This window comes from Pempheris klunzingeri, chromosome 4 (assembly GCF_042242105.1).
Source record: "Pempheris klunzingeri isolate RE-2024b chromosome 4, fPemKlu1.hap1, whole genome shotgun sequence".
NCBI classification, from domain to species: Eukaryota; Metazoa; Chordata; class Actinopteri; order Acropomatiformes; family Pempheridae; genus Pempheris; species Pempheris klunzingeri.
Genome location: NC_092015.1, coordinates 30128446 through 30150477, shown reverse-complemented (window position 1 = coordinate 30150477; position 22032 = coordinate 30128446). Strand labels below are relative to the sequence as shown.

General features: G+C 47.6%; 1 protein-coding gene across 4 annotated transcripts in view; it reads left to right on the top strand.

Moving 5' to 3' along the window:
* The window catches only part of myo18ab (myosin XVIIIA b), a 104726-nt gene that overhangs the window by 50736 nt on the left and 31958 nt on the right, over positions 1-22032 (top strand). For all 4 annotated transcript variants that reach the window (XM_070829823.1, XM_070829821.1, XM_070829820.1 and 1 more), the window contains exons 20-28: positions 816-881; positions 6521-6649; positions 12154-12297; positions 12478-12567; positions 14563-14682; positions 16822-16933; positions 19771-19898; positions 20438-20592; positions 21159-21282. In XM_070829823.1, the coding sequence (XP_070685924.1) occupies positions 816-881; positions 6521-6649; positions 12154-12297; positions 12478-12567; positions 14563-14682; positions 16822-16933; positions 19771-19898; positions 20438-20592; positions 21159-21282 (1068 nt within the window). The remainder of the gene's footprint in view (positions 1-815; positions 882-6520; positions 6650-12153; positions 12298-12477; positions 12568-14562; positions 14683-16821; positions 16934-19770; positions 19899-20437; positions 20593-21158; positions 21283-22032) is intronic.

Sequence of the window (22032 nt, the reverse complement as noted above, 5' to 3'; positions counted from 1 at the left end):
GAAACACTGTGTGATGGTGGCACCTTCAGGACAACAAATCTTCACGTGTACACATGGACGTCGAAGTTTAGTGGGCAAAATTCCGCAAAGCGTACTGAGCACAGCATGGATCCTCTCAAAATATCTCTCTGTCCATCTGTCACCCGATCTTCTGTAGCACCACCCCAGGACAAACTGGTCCAGTTCAACTCTTTACTGCTGTGCATCGGAACATCCCCTGCAGCATCAGGGGCCCTCGCTGTCAATAAGGATTAGCCCTCTTTCAAGCCCAATTTTAACAATTATCACTCAGATAATGATGATATTAATCCTTGATCTCACCATCAGCCCTGAAAAGGCTGTTAGTGGAGCCCCAAACAGTTTGTCTACCAAAGGTTTTTCTTTATTCTTTGTTCCCATCAGCTGCAACTGAGGCGGCAGCTACTCTCTCTTTGGTCCACACACACAAAAAACAAGACACATGAACATGTAAAAACTCCTAAAAGAACATGTTTAGGACGAGTACCAGCCAAAGAAAAAGCTAAACACAAACGCAGGTCGAGGTGGAGTTGCCTCGATAGATGAAACGTGACAGAAAAGAGACCAGAGAAGCTTGTCTGTCTCATTTGTTTTGTGCTCTCCAGTCCGTCTGTCTGTCTGTCTGTCTGTCTGTCTGTCTGTCTTAGCTGGTGTGAACCAGGAATGATGTCTGTTGCTATGGCGCCCAGCCAGCATCCTTTGGGTCATGTGATGGCGTAGCGGTGAGGGCCAGAACAAACGGTGGTTATTTGTGTTTACTCTCCTGCTGACTGTTTGTTCTGCTGTTCGCTGTCCAGGCCGTGGAGGAGCTGCTGGAGTCCCTGGAGCTGGAGAAGAGCACCTACCACATGGGGCTGAGCAGGGTGAGTGGAGACACACACACACACGGACTGTTACCGTAAAGCCCTCACAGTGCGGCCAGGGCCCATCCTATATATATGTCTGTATATATATATCTTTATTGCATTTATACCTTTTACTGCTGTCTCCTCATCACCCCAAACAGTTTTTTTTTCTTAATTTGCTCTCTATATGTAGATCTTTATCTGTCTTTGTTTTATTGTTTTTATATATTTCTTCTTTATTTACATCTGTCTGGAAGTGGTACAACTGGAGTGACAACATCTTAAAAGCATCATAAAATATCATCATATCAAAGAGATTTCATGCCTTCTTTACCTTCTGTGTTCAGAAACTGTCAGTGAAACTCAGCACTGCACCTGCCCGCATGGTTTATTTGATATATTTTCATATGAGATATAGTAGCTCACATTTGCAGGAGGCTCTTAATGTGAAATTTACAGGAAGTGTTGAATTTTGCTGTCAGCAGCTGACGGACAGAGAACAGACTGAAATGAATGAGACTCCTCCGCTGTCTGACTGATGGGATTAGTGCTGAATTTATCAACTGACATCACGTTTGTTCGACCATTAAACTCCCCTCAGTGTTTTTCCCAGCCTTTATTTGGGACTGGACTCTTTTCTACCAGGCTGTTTGATACCTGTTGTCATTTGTGGCACCAATCTGAAATCCAAGTCGGTTCCCTTACTTGAGTTCACCCTGTTTGAACCTTAAACCTCGACCTAAAACTCAGTCCTCCTTAAATCTACAACCAACCTTTATGGGAATGAGCATTGACACAGTCACCCCCCCCTACAGTAACATATTTCTTCTGCCTTGGAGGCATATCCTCAAACTCCTCATCCAGTCAGGCGAAGCTGTGGCCTCCTGCATGGGCAGCTGCTCCTGACCAGCCATTTTTCACCGCCACGCCCTTTGTCGTCGCTGTCAGACGTGTCCAACCTCTGTTCACGTGGCGACACTCAGTTAAACAGATAATTAGTCAGTTAGTTCAGTCCCACTCACCTGCCTCTCAAGCTGCGAAGGCACAGACTCCTGTTCACGCCCCCCCACCTTCAGCGGTCCTCGGGTGTTTAGTCTTTAATCGTCGTCTTCGCCTTGGCGGCTCTCTGTATCTGTGACCCGGGCCAAGCAGCAGTCAGACTCTGTCCCTGAGATAAAAACAACAGCTAATGACAGAGGAAGCGGACAGACTGATGGTTTTGTTAATTAGATGTGTTCATGTCTGAGGAGTAAAGCGCCCTGAGCTGTCTCTGACAGACGCTGCTTTGGTTTAACCTTCCCTCTGTGCTGCTGCGTGTCAGTCTGGACGACTTTCTCCAAGTTGAGATAAAGTTTCACTCACTTTTTTTCTTCTGTGGTGTTCACATCGATGATATTACTTTGGCGTTATTTTACTGACTGACGAGTCGACTGCAGGTCCAAGCAACATATGTGGGAAGACAAAGTGGCACCAGCCCACACACTCTAATTGTACTGGACACCTGCAGTGTGGGGATCACTGTGAATAATGAATAATGACCTGGAGATACCACATGGTCAATACTTTACTGCAGCATCAGTCACATCTCTACTATTAACTGTCGGCCAATAAAAACTACACGCTGTAAATACTTAGTAAAATGTTTTCATGTTGTCAACCTTTTAAAACATTTAACGTGTCGACACAGAACAGAAATGTTATTTCTGTCTCATATATGGAGTCCAACTCTAAAACAGACTCATCAGACTACCATGCTGCTGCTAGGACATGGTCACATGACATGCTGGACAAACTAGTTCACTTCAAGCATTGTGAACCTTTAAATCTGTGCTTGGCAGTTTATTGTTGGTCTAATTGGATAAACATCCCATAATAACCTTGTATCATGCTGTAATTCAGGTGCTCTGACAGTAAACTGGCCTTGTGCTCCTCTGGGCTGTTTTCAGGCTTCAGTAAATCTAGCCGGTGACAGGAGACTTTGTCCAATCACAGGTCCTCTCAGAGAGAGAGAGCGTTCCTATTGGCTGCTCTACAAACGTCCCTTCAGATGTGGCTGAAAGTCTGATTCAGTGGAGGAAAGTCCTGCAGGAAAAGTGTGTTCACTGCAGAGCGACCTGAACAGAGGAGGACGGACTCATCAGACAGTCTGACAGAGAGGAGCCAGTAAAGGCAGTGAAACAGAGTCAGAGTCCACCAAGAGTCTCAGAGAGGAAGAGAAGTTCACCATGAAGCTGCTGCCTTCATGTTCCTGGAACATCTGGATGTGCTGACGGCTTCGTTAGCTTCTGTCCGTAGATTTACTGTGAAATCAGGTGGTGAGCAGCTGTGTTGGTGCTAATAATTTAGCCTCCTGCTAACATTAGCCAAAGGCAGCGGCTGATTCCAGTTCATGTTAATGTAGCTAATGCTAGCTAACGTTAGAAGTCCACACATCTGACCAGATAACAGGGCCATGGTTCTCACAGAGTACCCCCCCCCGCTTTACCTCTGCAGTGTCTGTCTCGAACACATCCCATGGAGGAAGTCTTCTCCCAGCGAACAGACACGCCACACGTGCTGTTACTTCTTATTTCAAAGGGCTAACAAAGATGTCTTCTGTCATAGCTCCAGTCTGAATGCCCGGCTGCTCTCAGGATGTGTCCACAGCTCCCTGTCATGGGGTCCATCCCCACGACACTGTGTGTGGACCGCAAGCCGTTCTTCATCCACTTTAACTGAGCTGCTAATCTCTCAGGCTGGAGCTGGACCAAGTCGCTCCACTGTATCCTGTAGTCCTGTCGTAGGGATGATTGAAGTGGCTCGGCGTCTCCAGGCTGGCCGATGACCAGCTGCCCCTGTGCTCCGCTGCCAGCTTGTGTGTGGCTCAGTGCCTGAGATCATTAAGCCATCCCCACACTGACAAATAGGTCTCTGAGGAGCTCATCAGCTCGTGCTAACCAGATGTGTTATCTCCTCCCCGGCTAGTCGGTCATCTGTCCACTTCACTCACGGTGGTTCACCCTACACGGACAGAGGGGAGAAATTAAACATTTCTACTGTTTATAACTTCATAACCGACCATGATATACTTAACACGACAAAGCAGCCTGGGTATCTTTGATATTTGTAGATACCAGGGTTCCACACTGATACCAAATCAATTCTTCTGTGGGTGCGGTTGGCCAGACTTTCTATAAAGTAATGATGTTCTCGGTTGTTAAATGTCCAAGTGCGAGAAGCAAAGTACAATAAAAGCTTTTATTGAAGTCATGGATCTGATTTCAGATGTCCCAACATTTGAAAGCAGCTTTCAGTACTAAACACCCCAACCAGCACCGGCTGAGATCATCTCGTTCTGCACAGAAACGCTAAGCATACAGTATATGTACATGTGATTATTCAACTCAAGTGGCTGCAGATGGAGCTCCATCTGTGCCCATGGCTCCTGTAAAAGGGCAGGTCTGTTTGTCATTTAACTTTTGAAGGTAAAGAATATTTGTTACCTGAAGCCTGCGCAGCTAAGTCAGTGCTGCACGCCTCCGCTACACTTCAGCATGGTTTGATGTGAGACCCTGGGCTCCCTCTCACTAATGTTGGTCATCCGAGCACACGTCACACCACAGAGGGGCAGTAAACTCACTCGATATGGCCCTCCGATCTCATCAGCACACCGCTGTAGTTAGAAAACTCTCACACAGTCACATTGAACACTAGGAGACGTTATCTGTCATTAAGTTCACCCAAAAAGATTTTTTAAAGATTATTTTTGGTATTTTTCTTCCTGTTGATAGTCAGGACAGATCGTAGAGGAATGTGGGGCCCAGGTCGGACTTGACTCGGGGCCGCTGCAGTAAGGACTCTGCTCTGATGGAAGCCCCATCCAGAGAATAGTAGTAGTAGTAGAGCAGTAAAGTTCTGTTCCTGTTGTCAAACAAGAGCAGTCAGATATGACTCCCACATGTGCTGCTGGGTGTATTTAGATCCGTCTCAGCGCTCCACCTGAAGGATGAAACCTGCATGTTGCCCAGCAGCACCGCTCTACATTTCACTGTCCATGTTCCCACCGAGCTGTGGTCCGCTGTAGCCCCCCCACCACCCCATCGTCACACACTGTGAATCCACAAGCCCACGTCCCCCTCAGCTGTCTGCGGCCGGCCTCGCTGTGTGGCAACAGGGCTGACCCCCCGCTCGACTCCCAGTCTGGACGGCGGAGGGGGGGCGGCTGCTAAATGGGCTGAGCGTGAGAGTGGGTCACTAAACGCTGGCAGGCTGGGTAAATATTTACTGCGCAGTACAGCTCTGTTGTTTGGTGGTGAAGTACTCACTCAAACTCTGCTTAATGAATCTACTTCAACAAAGAGCTGCCAGCCACTTCAGGGCCCAGTGTCTGTCCCCAGACACACACTATCTAGACTGAGCTGGAGACATTTCACTGTAGGCTTTGGGCCCAGTGTCAGCCACCATCACTCCTTCCAGTCAAATCCAAACTGTGCACTGATTGTCATTCAGGAAGTAGCAGCAAGTCATCAGCAGAGGAGATGACAGCAGCCGGAGTGTGACTGAGGATGACCAGCCGTCCCTCGCTGCAGGTTTATCCTCCTCAACAACAGGAGGACACGTCCACTCCTCACCCACAGAGCAGCACAGCTTGGAAAAACTCTGCTGCCCGTCAAACCAAGAGCTTCTTAAACCCACAGCCGGCCACCAGGGGGCGTCCCACATGTTTTGGCCTGTGGCCAGTGATGCCACTGTGTGTGTCAGCTTTGGATGTTGAGCAGGAACAAACCATGTGCAAAGAGAGCCTGAGACGTGTGTCTGAGCCGCAGAACAACACAACAAGCTGGTTCAGCCAGCTGGGAACACACCACAAACTGCAGACCGACAAAATAAAAGCATGAAGGACAAGAGGAATAGCATCGCTAATGTTACCTTCATACGTTGCCTCACGTGATCCCTGTCCAGCATCAGCTCAGATATAGAGATAAAGCTGTGGTCCAGCTTCATTGTGGCAGATTCAGTGTGAATAAGGACCAGTCTGACATCAGCAGGAAGGAGAAAGCACTGCTCTGAAGATGCAGTAAAAAGAATTTGTCCTGAAATCACTGATAGATCCTGTTAAATAATTGTGATCTCTGTGTTGAGCAGAATGATTGTGATGGTCATGTTGGTGATAACCGCCATCACACCTACACCCCCTCACACACCCACTGGTGTTTCTATGTGAGCCTGCACTCCGTCGGCGTCTTGACACCCGTCACTGTGAACACGGTGTCCCAATCAACTTCACTCCGTGTTGACTGCCTCCTCTGCCTGTGCGGCGTGTTTAGTATGCGCTCCAGGCGTCTGTTAGGAACTAACTGTGCAGCCGGGTTGAGTCTGGAAACAACTCTGTCAGATAATATTAAAAAGCAATATGTGGTCTCTTTACTCAGATGGTCAGAACTAGAGGACATCCATAGTTCAGATGGAAACTTTAAAACACAGTAAAAGAAGTGACCAGGCTGCTTGCAGAAGGTCGCACATGACATTTCCTTCAAATCTGATCACATTCAACTCTTAAAAATAATCACTCCTACAAACCTTGTACATTACCGTGCACAGTTTCGAGTGAACTGAGTGAAGGTTAAGACCAGTGCTCCGTGGCCATGTCTGTGTTAACTCTTCGTGTGCTGCTGCAGGTGTTCTTCAGGGCGGGGACTCTGTCCCGGCTGGAGGAGCAGCGCGACGTCCAGACCAGGAGGAACATCTCTCTGTTCCAGGCTGCCTGCAGGGGATACCTGGCCAGGCAGGCCTTCAAGAAGAGGAAGGTAAGAGATCAGATCAGCGGGCTGTGCCACGGTAAATCACTGTACCCTCGTCCTAACTGCAGTCTACAAACACTTGCATGACAAAGAGCCAGTTTCAGTCATCAGGAGCTCCTGTTAGGTGGTGGTGATTTCACTGAATGGGAGGGGGAACATCAGACATACAGGGGCACGCTGCAAAATGAGCACCATGAGCTTTATGAAGCTGGTACATACTGGAGGGGGATGTGTCTTAAGGCGGTTCTGTCATTTATTCTGTGCATCTTTTCTCTGTAATCTGTGCCCCTGTGGCTGCCCCCCTCTGCTTCACTACATAGATAATGTAATGAAAGAGCTGTAGCCTCGTGTTGTTTTGATGTGGGATAGATTTGCAGATGTTGTGATGTGTATGAGCTTCAGCGTATCTGTTAGTGGCTGAAGGAGAAGGTGTGTGGGTCTGAAGAGAGCACACTGTAGGGTTGGGCTTCCTCTGAGATGAACTGGAGCTCCTCACGTCGTCTGATGGGGGAGGTCAGATCCCCGTTCCCCCGGGGTCTGTGTGTCTTCTTCAACCAATTCATATCGACCAGGATACCATATCTGCCCACTGCCTCTCCTCCCCCCAGTCTGCAGAGGAGGTGACCTCCCTTCACCGTCATCAGCCATGATTCAGTGTGTTGTGCTTGTTCTTCCTCTGCCTGGTTTCCACTTATTCACACCCAGTACTGCCAAAGCAGGCAGAGGGTCAGAGAGCCAAACGTCTGTAGAAATTAACAAAGCAGGAAGCTGAAAACAGCAGGTCTTCGTCTTCTGGAATCATTTTTGCCGACAACTGATTTGGTGGAAAGGTTCTTTATCCTCAGATAATGTCTCTCTCTCTCCCTCTCGAGTTTTCTAAAGATCCTGCTGGTACTTTTACTGGACAGTTCACACTGAAATGAAACCCAGGAGATGATTTACGCTGCAGCCAAATGAGGTTTTTGGATGCTTCACAAGTTGCCCTTGTAGAGGATTTTGTGTGTGTGTGTGTGTGTGTGCGTGTGTGCGTGTGTGCGTGCGTGCGTGCGTGCGTGCGTGCGTGCGTGCGTGCGTGCGTGCGTGCGTGCGTGCGTGCGTGCGTGCGTGCGTGCGTGCGTGCGTGCGTGCGTGTGTGTGTGTGTGTGTGTGTGTGTGTGTGTGTGTGTGTGTGTGTGTGTGTGTGTGTGTGTGTGTGTGTGTTGTTCCACCACAGTGAGCCTGACAAGTGGAAAGCTTTGCCGCAGCGCGCTGACTGGCTCTTGAAGATGCCAGTGGGGATGTGTTGACTTTCTGTGTGTGTGTTACTTCACAGATGTTTTGATGTCGCTTGTGGAGGTTTCCTCCCGCCAACACACAGTTTCTGTGTATCTAATAAATGTGTGTGTGTGTCACTGGGTAGAGATGATGCTTTGGATCCCCGTCCTACTTTCATCACCATTTCAGTTTCCTCCTCCTTCCTGCACCAGGCTCCAGCCTGCCAACCCAGATGACTTTTGAAGGGCGTGTGTGTCTCAGCTGACTACTGAAGGACTCCGTCTGAGCCTCCACTCTCAGGCCAAACAGTGATCTGATGTCACTGATGTACTCTGGAAGTGGGTCAGTTTCTTTGTGACTACTGTGAGCAACTAGTTGCCGACGTGCGTCTGTCAGGACCGTGGCAGAGCCTCAAAGCAGAGAAGAGGAAAACACTCACACTTTAGTGGCTTCTCTGATGCGCCTCTGTGTGCCTCTAGACACTCAGTTCCCTCTGTGGGCTCATTCGGTTTTAGTCCGTTAGTTTCACTTCCTGCTGTACTTGTGATTTTTAATTTATCTGTTGAGAAGCTGTAAATAGAGTGAAAGTGGAGAGTGAGAAATTGTCAGAAGGTGGGATGTGACTGTCTTTGTTTGTCACAGAGCGATAATGAGCAAGTTTCCTGAGAGTGGAGCAAACACACCAGTCAGAGTGGTGAAGCTTTGTTAAATCAGGTAAGATTAACATGTAGTTTTCAAGGAGACCTGCAAACCCACAGTAGAATATAAAACATGATGAGAATATGAAATAGAGGAGTAAACCATAATAATAATCAAACATTCAATAAAGATAGATTAAAAATAAAATCCAGTTAAAACAAGGTCATCTAAAACGACGCTGACGTGGCCAAAGTGCATTGAATTCAAATGCAGAAGAATAGAAATATACTGTTAAGCTGAATACATTCATCACAGGAAGCTCAACTAATCCAGTTATTCACTGTGGCCAAACAGTTGAACAGTGTTGAATAACTACTGGAGCTTCTTCTTGTTGCATTTCCATGATGTTGAGGGATCATTTATATTTTTCCCTTTCATCTCTACTGGTATCCAGACATGTGGATGCGGTAGTTTTGGTTTCTTTGTCTCTGCCTCCATCACTTTGAATAGTGTTAGTGATGCTCTCAGCATTGAAAAATTCAAAAGTAACGTCCTCACTGGTCCACAGTCTTCATCCACAGAGGCTCCTCACTGACACCCAGGACAACATGAATGAGTGATACATGAGCTCCGAGGGGCCCACACGGACACATTTAATTACTTCAGAGTGAACTAATAAGGCCCCTGAGATAAGCCATCTCATTTTGTCAGATTGAGCACAGAACCAGTTTTGCTGGGATGTCAGGACAGATGGTTTGAAGCCAGAAGAGCAGCTCTCCACTGTCCTCTCCTCTCTGGATGTGAGTGAGCAGAAGGACCTCCTCTGCTCGCTGTCCTTAAAGATTCCTCACTCTCAAACTCCAACTGAGAGCAGAGGCGGCAGCCTCGGATTTGACCAGGAAATCAATTTTCATAATCACAGTAATAAAGTTTGCTTGTAGACAAACCAGTTACATACCAGTTTACACAAAACTGACAATAAAGAGGAGTAAAGGAATAAAGGAATATAAAATACAAGGCCAGTGAAGGGTTAGGGTTAGCTGATAGTTAGCTAATAGTGATTACTGTTACAGTAATTTTACAGAGCAGCAGAGCAGCCGGTGAAAATATTTTATACTGGCTGTGAACCAAATCAGGATTTTCTCTCCAAAGTTTGTTCTGTTCGTGTCCTCACATTGAAAACTTTCATTAGTTTTGTTCTGATGTGTAGTTTTCTCTCTGATAAACGTCCAAATGCTCAGAGAGGTGGTTTCAAATTTACTTTATGCTGCCACAACACAAAATCAATTAGTTTGTTCCTCCATCTCGTCTGTGTTGCTGCTCTGGGGAACTTCCCCCTTTTCCTCCCCCAGCCTGGGAGAGCAGCCTTCAAAGCTCTGCAGGAAATAAGTGAGGGGGAGGATGAGGATAGAGGTGGGAGAGAGGAAGGGAGACAGAGAGAGACTGTGGCTCTCCGAGGGGGAATAGACAAACAGAAGAGATCCTGTGACGGCTTTGAAGCCGTGCAGTCTGCCTCTCCTCTCCGTCTCTTTGACATTCATGGAGGGAGGGGGGGGCTGTCTGTGGGGTATTCCATTGCCAACCATCCAGCGCTGAGCCTAATTAAACGGTCGCCTAAGGACCAACCCCCCCTCCCACACACACACACACACACACACACACACACGCACACACACACACACACGCCCTCCCTGACTGTGAACAGGTGGGCTCAGCCTGACGCTGCTGCCTGAAGTGAGCGTAAATCAGGGCCCAGGTAGCGGCCCCCCAGGTGCCAGGTGTGAAGGAGAGGTAGAGGGCAGTGGAGGACGCAGATACAGATACAGTCTGTCCTTCTCCTTCCCCGGCCGTATTTCACAGGGCTGTCCAGTCTGAACACCGTGTGCCCCCCTACGCTCACACCGCAGCCACTGTGTTTAAATCTGCCTGCTCAGCTGAGGCAGAGTCAGCTGTCCCATTACACTGATACCTCAAACATCATGTCCATAAGAAAAGACCTCCTCCTTGGTCACGTGTACAGGTAACCAGTGTCCGGGTGAGTTTCAGGTAACCAGGTGCCTTTAAAATGAGTGAGCTGTGCTCCCAGTGTGAGGTCAGAGGTCAGGGAGACATCTGAGTGCAGAGCTGCTGCATGTCTACTCAGACGTACAGTAACCAGGTGACTGCAGCGCTTGGAAACAGCTTCTCTGATTACCTGAGTTACCTGGACGCTGGAGCTCCTGTAAACACAGTGAGTGATAGACGAGGGCGAGCTCTTCCACCACCACGCCACCGACAGTAGGTGCTCACGCCAACTCCATATTAAACACAAATACTGGGAACGCTCTGCTTTTAACCAGATCTTTGAAACAGTGCAGTGGTTTTCTCTAAGAAGGTGGATTTCAGTGTGGCAGCCTCTCACACTCTGCCTCAATCACTGCTGCACAAGACAATTTAGCATGGACCACAGGAGTTACATCACAGCTCAAATGAGATGCAAGCCTGTCCTGAGAGTGCCTGGCTGCTGAGGGGGGCTGGAGGAGGAGGAGGAGGAGAGGGTCAGGCAGAGTGTGGGAACCAGACAGGAAGTTTGTGTCCAGAGATCAGAGAGTGAAATGGCTCAGATCAGTTTTTCTGCTGCTGCTCATCTCTCTTCCTGACACACTGACCAACCTGCTAACCTGACAGTGACTTCTCCACTTAGTGAACAGTTCTGAGATAAAAAATGTTGGGCGTCGTTTCTGAAAAACGGCTATCTCTGTATTTATTGCGTGAAGGTGTGTCTGATGAGTGCCATCTCCAGAAACAGGCCCAGTCATCCCGGCCTGTGCTGCTGGTCCCAGCTGTGCGTTATAGATGGTTCTACAGGTGACCTGTGTGTCTTTATGCCTCTGCAACAAGCTGCCTGTACTGATGCTTTAATTTGAGCTTGAGACGTCGCAGTCTGTCTGACATGCAGCCGTCGGTCAGTCCACCTGCTAAAGGAAGCTGGTGATGAGCTTTAAGCCTGTGTGTGCTGATGGAGGGTTTCTGATCAACCCTCGCTGGTCGCACTTTGACATGATGGCTGAGAAACTTTTGTCTTGGTTTGGTTCTGCAAATGTTGTTGGAGTCTCAGGCACAGATCAGGAGTTTGATGCTGAGCACACGTGAAGTTCTGGAGACTTTCTGTCAGGTGTTTCAGAGGAGCTCCTCGTCACCTCAAACTGTTGAATTTTATTCACAGTTCAACAAGTGAAAAATCTGCTAGACAGACAGTAGGCATGAGCCACATTACAGTATGCCAACACGAAGCTCAAGCTGCCTGCAGGTGAATCCACCAGACCGTGTGACCATGTGGCCATGTGGTGTAGAACGAATCCACTGACCTCATCAGAGTCAGGAAATGTAAAGGCCAAGTGTTGGGAGGTCACTTTTGACACAGATACAGATTACTAGTTACCCTGTCAGAAATGTAACTGCTTTCATTACTTCATTAAGGAAATGTAACTAATTACACTTGATCCACCTTTTTATTACTTTTCTAATAAATATTTTAAAGCTGAAAAGTCCTACTAACCTCCCAACAGTAGTCACCACCGATCAGTGTCAGAGCTGAATACACTTCTGAGTACTAAGGGTGTGTGTGTGTGTTACAGATCCAGGATCTGGCCATCCGCTGCATCCAGAAGAACATAAAGAAGAACCGTGGAGTGAAGGGCTGGCCGTGGTGGAAGCTCTTCACCACCGTCAGGCCTCTGATAGAAGTCCAGCTGACCGAGGAACAGATCCGGGGCAAGGACGTGAGTATACACACACACACACACCCGTACAGTTCAGCAAAGATTACTGTTGTCATTATGTGCTGATTGATTCACTCCATCTGTTGCGTCCACACACACACACACACACACACACACACTCACATACAACCACATGTGTGTGTGTCTGTCAGTCACATCGTGTGTGTGTGTGTCCCTCAGGAGGAGATCCAGCAGCTGAAGCAGAAGCTTGAGAAGGTGGAGAAAGAGAGGAACGAGCTGAGACTCAACAGTGACCGCCTCGAGAGCCGGGTGAACACACACACTCATTCACTCTCACACACACACACACACACACACACACACTCATTCACACACACACACACACACACACACACACACACACACACACACACTCATTCACACACACACACACACACACACACACACACACACACACACACACATTACACAGTATTACACTAGTAATGCTGTATTACACTGTAGTAATACGGTATTTCACTGTAGTAATACTGTATCACACTGTAGTAATGCTCTGTATTACACTGTAGTAATACTGTATCACACTGTAGTAATACTGTATTACATTAGTAATGCTGTATTACACTGTAGTAATACTGTATCACACTGTAGTAATACTGTATTACACTGTAGTAATGCTCTGTATTACACTGTAGTAATACTGTATCACACTGTAGTAATACTGTATTACACTAGTAATGCTGTATTTCACTGTAGTAATACTGTATCACACTGTAGTAATGCTGTATTACACTGTAGTAATGCTCTATTACACTGTAGTAATACTGTATTTCACTGTAGTAATACTGTATCACACTGTAGTAATACTGTATTACACTAGTAATGCTGTATTACACTGTAGTAATACTGTATCACACTGTAGTAATACTGTATTTCACTGTAGTAATACTGTATCACACTGTAATACTGTATTACACTGTAGTAATGCTCTGTATTACACTGTAGTAATACTGTATCACACTGTAGTAATACTGTATTACACTAGTAATGCTGTATTACACTGTAGTAATACTGTATTTCGCTGTAGTAATACTGTATCACACTGTAGTAATACTGTATTACACTAGAAATGCTGTATTACACTGTAGTAATGCTCTGTATTACACTGTAGTAATACTGTATCACACTGTAGTAATGCTGTATCACACTGTAGTAATGCTGTATCACACTGTAGTAATGCTGTATCACACTGTAGTAATACTGCATTACACTAGTAATACTGTGTTACACTGTAGTAATGCTGTATCACACTGTAGTAATACTGTATTACACTAGTAATACTGTGTTACACTGTAGTAATGCTGTATCACACTGTAGTAATACTGTATTACACTAGTAATGCTGTATTACACTGTAGTAATGCTGTATTTCACTGTAGTAATACTGTATCACACTGTAGTAATACTGTATTACACTAGAAATGCTGTATTACACTGTAGTAATACTGTATCACACTGTAGTAATGCTGTATCACACTGTAGTAATACTGTATCACACTGTGGTAATACTGTATTACACTAGTAATGCTGTATCACACTGTAGTAATACTGTATTACACTAGTAATACTGTGTTACACTGTAGTAATGCTGTATCACACTGTAGTAATACACTGTAATACTCTGTGCACCAGTATCACTAATGTTATATATGGGGGTGTGCGTCCCTCCAACCAGTGCCTCGTTGTTGTGACGCCCTCCAAGCTGACGAAGTTTTCTCTCAAGCTCAATGAAATACATTAAACATGTGGCACCAAAAGACCTGACGTAGGCTCAGACCGTTTTTATCGAACACCTCCACAGAGGAGGGTCTGCTAGTGAAGCCTGGTCGCTCCTCTGGACAGAGACGAGGAGAGGCCCTGGTGTGTGTCCTCCTCTGGCTCTGGTATGATGGGACTTATCCTCTGTGGCCGCGTTCATTTGGTCTCCATGTAAACACTGGGCCGAGTTTTGGTCTGAGACCGTTTAACTCTTGGAGTTTTATTCTGTTGAAGAACGTAGATCTCAGTTTAGTGTCGTTCTTAGTGACGAAATCCACCAAACTGTACTCAAGTACAGTGAACACAAGTTTGACGGTCTGTGTGTGTGTGTGTGTGTGTGTGTGTGTGTGTGTGTGTGTGTGTGTGTGTGTGTGTGTGTGTGTGTGTGTGTGTGTGTGTGTGTGTGTGTGTGTGTGTGTGTGTGTGTGTGTGTGTGTGTGTGTGTGTGTGTGTGTGTGTGTGTGTGTGTGTGTGTGTGTGAGATCAGATCACAGAGCTGTCGTCAGAGCTGGCTGATGAGCGTAACACCGGGGAGTCGGCCTCCCAGCTCCTGGAGACGGAAACTTCTGAGAGACTCCGTCTGGAGAAGGACATGAAGGACCTGCAGGTACACACACACACACACTCTCAGATTATATAACACAAGTGTTGTACAGCAACATCAATGGCTGCAGCAGAGCTCAATGGGTGCAGTCCTCCTCTGGGTGGAGTAACGTCTCTCTCCGTTTGTCCACTGAAGCCCTGAGCCACTCCTCCTCTTCAGCCCCCCCCACACACATACACACACACACACACAGTCCCATTAGGACAAATGAAAATGGAACTAACTTATTGTGACGGCAAATCGAGATGGATTACACGTTATGGCCCACTCAGCCCTGTGCAGTCAGGTAGTTTTCCTCCACACAGCCACGTGCTCCTGATGTGGGGGGCCGCTGTAAAACGGGCTGTAATATCTGTTCCTTTCTATAGAAATGGAACCTCAGCACAAGTTATTGAAGAGCACAAGTGTTAGCCAGCCTGCCTTTGCTCCTGTGGCCTTTATGATCTACTGCAACGTTTCAGCAGGAGGAGGACTGTGCATAACTGAGAAACCGCCTCATATTAAAGTTGTAGACCCAGAGGCTCCAACACACACTTCACTGGTCTGAAACAAGGTCTCAGAGGCCACAGTGGGATACACACTTGTTCCTGAAGAAGCAACAAAGGCTTCTTCCTGTGAACTATGGACACAGTGGGGACGGGAAACCTCCTCAGACTAGAAGACCAGACAGTGGATTCATTAATGAGCCTGTGGTCCTACTTAGCTAGCAACAGTGACTGGCTAGCTAGCATGCTACTGTTAGCTTGCCAGCTACCAGTGCTAACTGTAACATTAGTAGATTTGGTCATCCATCTTTTACAGTGTAGTGGCCTATCATAGAGAGGAGGAGCGATTCCAGCAGCCATCACCTGCTCCTCTGTGGAGCGATAGACTTAAAGAAATCTGAGCCTGTCCTCTATGCTATCAGTCCATATTCTGCTCCAACAGCAGGTCAGTTAGCGCAGCACTGACAACTGCAGCACTGACACCTACAGTCTGAGAGGATCTGTGAGCGAGGACACACGAGAGCATCCTTTATGGAAGACGTTTTCAGGCTGACATGCCCCCTTGTTGGATATCAGTTACTGATTGGACGCTGCCGCTGATCGGACTAATCTGATACATCACAGCAGCACTGGAGTGACGACAGAAGGCAGATTAAACTCAGTTTTCTCTCTTTTCTGATTCACCTCTTAACTGTAGGTCTGTGCAACAAAAGAGCGACAGACGCCTGACTCATTTATGAGAACGCTTTTTCTTTTCATGTTATTTCCCCCATTAAATTTTAATTTGAATAAAGTCCGAGAGAGCAGGAGAGTCTGTCTGTCAGCAGGAAACACTTTTTACATCATTTCCCTTCAGTCACACAAGTTACATCATTTCATTTTCCCCTGAAATATTTAGCCCACAGAAATGTAGGCTGGGTGTTTTCCTTTCCTCTTGTGTGTGTGTGTGACTGAAGGAGAGGCACAAGGGGGCAATGTGGGTATTCAGACGGACGGAAGGCTCACTGCATGCTCGACCTGTTTAGTCCACGCTGCAGGTTGTTACAGTGGCTTTCAAAATGAGGTCCAGGGACCCAAAATTCCTCCAAAAATTGGTACTACCACAAAAAAGCCAAAATAAACAGATGAGTTTCCCGCACACAGACGTGTGCTGTACATCACAGCAGTTAATAGAAAATATGTGGACCCATCCCGAAAGAACCACCATAGCAAAACCACAGAGCATTCCTCCATGTTTAAAGGAAACGTGGCTTTAACGTCCGGCTGGAAGTAAAGAATCAGAGATATTAACACGTCTCTGCTTGCTTGGTCACATCAAAACCAGCATCCTGAATAGGACCTGCCGCCACCACCACTTAGAGGGCGTAGCCATGAGGGATGACACCTGAAACGGCTTTAGAAGAGAGACGATGAAGACAGGTGGACTCTGAGCTGGGGGAGCAGCTCTGAGCAGCGCAGCTCTACAGTCTGAGGGCTGAGCCTCATTTCACAGTCTGGTCGGAATAATTCACTCCACTGTAGACTTTAACGAATGTCATCCTGTCCCATGTGTCTCGGCTCCAACTAATAAAAACCTGCAGATCTCCTGCATCATCAGTGGAGACTGATGGGTTCACGTTGTCATAGTAACTGCCTCTTCTCTCCCGTCATTGACCAGGCCAAGTTTGACAGCATGAAGAAACAGATGGAGTCCATGGAGATGGAGGTGATGGAGGCTCGGCTCATCAGGGCCTCTGAGCTCAACGGAGAGATGGACGATGACGACACAGGTCAAACACACTCATACACACCCGTGGACAAAATAAGAGAAACGCCCCGTTACAACAGCCGTTACCAGCCCACTCAGACGCTGCTGCGTTTATGTTGCTCCAAAGACTCAGAGTGAAGCTGCAGTACTAGAGTGTAGTGATGCTCAGACAGGCGCGTCCCGTTGATCCCATAGTGACGCCGTAACAGGACGAGTCCTTGTTAAGACCGTCCCACCGTGGCCACACATATTAATTCTCCCCATGTTTTGGTTATCTTACATCTCCACAATGTTTCCTATAATCCCCACATCTCCAGCCAGCTCACAGAGGACATGCAGTGTGACAAGAAGAGCTCAGACAGCAGTCAAATAAGAAATTGCAGTTAATCTTTTGAGGTTTGAGGGGCTTTACGTGATGTGTGACAGCGGACGTCTGTCATCATTTCCCCAGAAACAGGAATGTATATCAGCAGATGAGCTCAGGCTCATGTGTGTATTCATGTTTAGGATGACAGATACAGTGTCACGCTGTCTGTAGCTCAGTCAGAAACAAAGACTCTGATCCATTGCTCACAGCTGCACTAAAAACAAACGGTGCTGCTCACTCTGAGCTGTTTCAGTCACCGTGATCCTGATGGGGCGTCGTATCCATCCTGTCCTGTCGTGGGGTAGTCGCTGCTCCATGTGCACAGGAGGACACAGAAGATCCCTGTCAGCACATTAAGATTAAAAAGGGGTTAAACTGGGGTCTGACTAGGGGGGGTGTGACAGAACACATGCAGCCTCTCTCCCCCTGCTGGGTGCCCTGGTGTCCCTTTGGACCATTGAAAAGGAAGAAATGGGCTGTTTTTGTGCACCATTAGTCTGGTACAGCCACTTCTGTTCAGCTGCTCCTCCAAACCTTCAGCTGAGGTTGAGAGCAGAAACACGGCCATCCTTAGGGTGAGCCATAGTGTTTGGAACCACAGCACAATCATTTATCCAGTCACAGAGTCAAAACAAGCTTTATCAGATGATGTACAAATATGAAATTATATTTCCACTGGTTCTCTCTCTGGTGAGAAAAGCCAGACTAGAACACAAATACAGAAATGTGTCTTAACCAGAGATGTTCCTGTAGAAGCCACGGCCCCCACATCTGGTTTGTAATGAGTGAATAATTGTGATCACAGAAACTGTAACGTGGTGACGTTAGAGAGAAGATGACGGAGGAGTCAAATCATCTCTAACTCGCCTCTGTGACTGAACCACTCGCTCTTTCTGCTCTTTTTAGAGTTTCTGTAGTTTTGGTTCAAACTTACTGAAACTATTAATTAACTATTAACTATTAAATCTCTGTTAGATCGATGATTGTCACCTCTGGACCAGAAACACCTCGGACGGAGTCAGTGGCTTTGTGGCTGTAACGCCCTGAAGGACAAAGCTGTTGGATCTCACTGATTTATGTTATTCCTCTGGGTTTATTCCCTGTCTTTGTCCCAGAGTTCAGCCTTTTGAGCCGGGGGTGTCTGAGTCTGAGGGCAGAGTTTTGGAGAAAAGCATTACAAAATGTGAAGGTGAAATCAAAAGACCCTGCTCTTGAAATACGTGCAGATAAACTCCATAGTATTACTGAATAAATTAAAGGAAGAGGAAAAGAAACAAAACGGTTCCTCTGGTGATCAGTCTGTGAACGACCATCAGCACACACACTACTGAAGAGACTCACTTCAGCACCACAGTATTCCTCTGACATGGGTCTGAGCTCCGTGGTGTCCAGTGTGTGTCCAGTGTGTGTCCAGTGTGTGTCCAGTGTGTGTCCAGTGTGGGTCCAGTGTGTGTCCAGTGTGGGTCCAGTGTGTGTCCAGTGTGTGTCCAGTGTGTGTCCAGTGTGGGTCCAGTGTGTGTCCAGTGTGTGTCCAGTGTGGGTCCAGTGTGGGTCCAGTGTGTGTTCAGTGACGTTTAGTCCCCTCTCAGTAGAAGCTACACACAGACACACAAACACTCACACACGTTAGATTCCCTCCCAGGCGTAGGAAAAGCCCTGTGTGAGTTCCTCTGGGGAGGCACAGGGACTGCAGGGGGTGCGTCCGATCGATACTCTGACAAAAGCGGAGAAAGGCGAGATGTGAAGAAGTCCATTAGAGATGGATCAGTGAAAAGTGAAAAATGCAGTAAGGATTGAGTCCCAGACGCCCTGCAGGCCGCCTGCCAGCTGTCTTTGTGCCGCATGCAGACGGCGTGAATGGAGAATTGATTTTCCAGAGCGTCTTCATTCAGGTTGGAGCTGCTTCGCCTGTTTGTACCCCAGCAGAGTTCTGATTCAGGTGAAATGACTCCGCAGGACCGTCATGGAGGTGTTTTCACATCAGACATTTCAAATTAAAAGCTTGGTAGCAGAGGGAGGGCGTCTCAGCCTGTCGGCAGGGATTTAAAATAGCTGTTAATTATCAGTGAACATTAACAGTGTTGGTGTGAACTGAAGGAGGCAGAGCAGCAGGGTGGGACTGTGTTTTTTTGTTTTCCAAGAAGTAATGTTGATGTAAATGAGCTGTTAGTTCATCCTGATCTGAGCACTCAGACCAGTGGAGACGTCACAACAGGCTGACTGAGGTCTGACTTCAGGAATTCACTCTGCCTTTGACTAATGAGACTTCCACAGCTCAGACATGTTTTAAACCTTCTCCATCTAAACGTGTGTGGGCTCGATAAAAGACCTCTAATATTACTGAGAACTCATCATCATCAACAACTTCAACACATTTCTTGACACACAGAAGTCAGGAGGTACTTGTATACTGACTGTATACGTACTGTTTCTGAGATCCATGTGAGTCCTGTGTGGCAGCCCCACATGCTAACTCCATGCTGCTGTGGCAGGGGGAGAGTGGAGGCTGAAGTATGAACGCGCCATCAGGGAGATCGAGTTCACCAAGAAGAGGCTGCAGCAGGAGTTCGACGACAAGCTGGAGGTGGAGCAGCAGAACAAGCGGCAGCTAGACAGAAGGGTGAGAGCACGCCGGAAACCCAGACCCTGTACCCCCCCGTACATCTGTTATATATACATGTAATCTGAGGCTTCAGGCTAAGTCTGATTCGCTGGTTTGATCTGAACAGTTCAAATCTTTGCTCCATGACACTGCTCCAGAGCCACTAAGGTGCTAAAACAGCAAGACAGTCTGTAGAAGCTCCAGCTCACATCGTTTCTATGGGATGCTCTAACTCAGGGTACGTACGGACCTTGATGGGCATGTTGGCGTAGTCACTGTGAGCGTGTCAGCTGTCTGTCAGCTGATCTGAGGGCTGACCGGTCACGTTAAACCACTGGTCTCCATGGTAACCTGGTTAGCTGCTACCCATCAGACTGTAAATGAAACGATGACTAGATGTCCTCCGCGTGGAGCTCTCTTAGCTGATCTGATGACTGGACCTGTGTCTGCGTGTCTCCCAGCTACACACCTCTTAGCAGGCTTTCTGTTCACTCCCACTGATTTGGTGTGTGTGCGTGTGTGCGTGTGTGTGTGTGCGTGTGTGTGTGCGCGCGCAGATCACCGACCTGCAGGCCGACAACGAGGAGTCTCAGAGAAACATCCAGCAGCTGAAGAAGAAAACACAGCGACTCACGGCTGAACTACAGGACACCAAACTCCACCTGGAGGGCCAACAGAGCCGCAACCACGACCTGGAGAAGAAGCAGAGGAAGTCAGTGAACACACACTCACACACACATTGTATGTTCCAATAGACACAGTGTATACTGTCACTAAAAACACTAACTTCTCCCTGACCCTGACATTAACCTTCACCATACGAACATTTGGACACTATTAGTTTTGTCAGTAACAACAACAAAGTTCAGAAAAACGTTGTTCTCCCAGTGGGGTCCGTCCAAATGGCTGTTCTCTGGACCCATTAAGTGTGTGATACTAGAGCACACACACACACAGTCATGTCGGAGCAGCTGTATGTACACACACAGTGATGTTTCCTCTGGAGGAACAATAAGAAGTGGAAAGATGAACCAGAGTGTTCAGGTTGTTTAGAGCATCACGCTGTGCAGAGAGAACACAAAAGTCTCAGGCCCATTTCTTCTTTGTGTCGTGTGTGTGTGTCTGTGTCTGTGTCTGTGCGTGTGTATGTCTGTGTGTGTCTGTGTCTGTGTGTGTGTGCGTGTCTGTGTGTGTGTGCGTGTCTGTGTGTGTGTGCGCGCGTCTGCGTGCGTCTGTGTGTGCGTGCGTGCGTGCGTGCGTGTGCGTGTGTGTGTGCAGGTTTGACAGCGAGCTGAGTGCAGCCCAGGAGGAGGTGCAGAGGGAGCGGAGCCTGAGGGAGAAACTGGCCCGTGAAAAGGATATGCTGACCGGAGAGGCATTCAGCCTGAGGCAGCAGCTCGAGGTTTGTACCTGTACCTGCTCCTGTTACTATTCCTGCACCTGTTCCTCTTCCTGTACCTGCTCCTGTTACTGTTCCTGCACCTGTTCCTCTTCCTGTACCTGCTCCTGTTCCTGATCCTGCTCCTGTTACTGTTCCTGCAACTGTTCCTCTTCCTGTACCTGCTCCTGTTACTGTTCCTCTTCCTGTACCTGCTCCTGTTCCTGTTCCTGATCCTGCTCCTGTTACTGTTCCTGCACCTGTACCTGCTCCTGTTACTGTTCCTGCACCTGTTCCTCTTCCTTTACCTGCTCCTGTTACTGTTCCTGCACCTGTTCCTCTTCCTGTACCTGTACCTGCACCTGCACCTGTTCCTCTTCCTATACCTGCTCCTGCTCCTGTTCCTGTACCTGCTCCTGTTCCTGTTCCTGTACCTGCTGCTGTTCCTGTTCCTGCTCCTGTACCTGCTCCTGTTCCTCTTCCTGCACCTGTTCCTGTTCCTTTACCTGTTCTTCTTCCTGTACCTGCTCCTGTTCCTTTACCTGTTCCTCTTCCTGTACCTGCTCCTGTTCCTGTGCCTTTACTTGTTCCTGTTCCTGTCCCTGTTCCTTTACCTGTTCCTGCACCTGTACCTGCTCCTGCTCCTGTTCCTGTTCCTGTACCTGCTCCTGTTCCTGTTCCTTTACCTGTTCTTCTTCCTGTACCTGCTCCTGTTCCTTTACCTGTTCCTCTTCCTGTACCTGCTCCTGCTCCTGTTCCTGTTCCTGTTCCTGT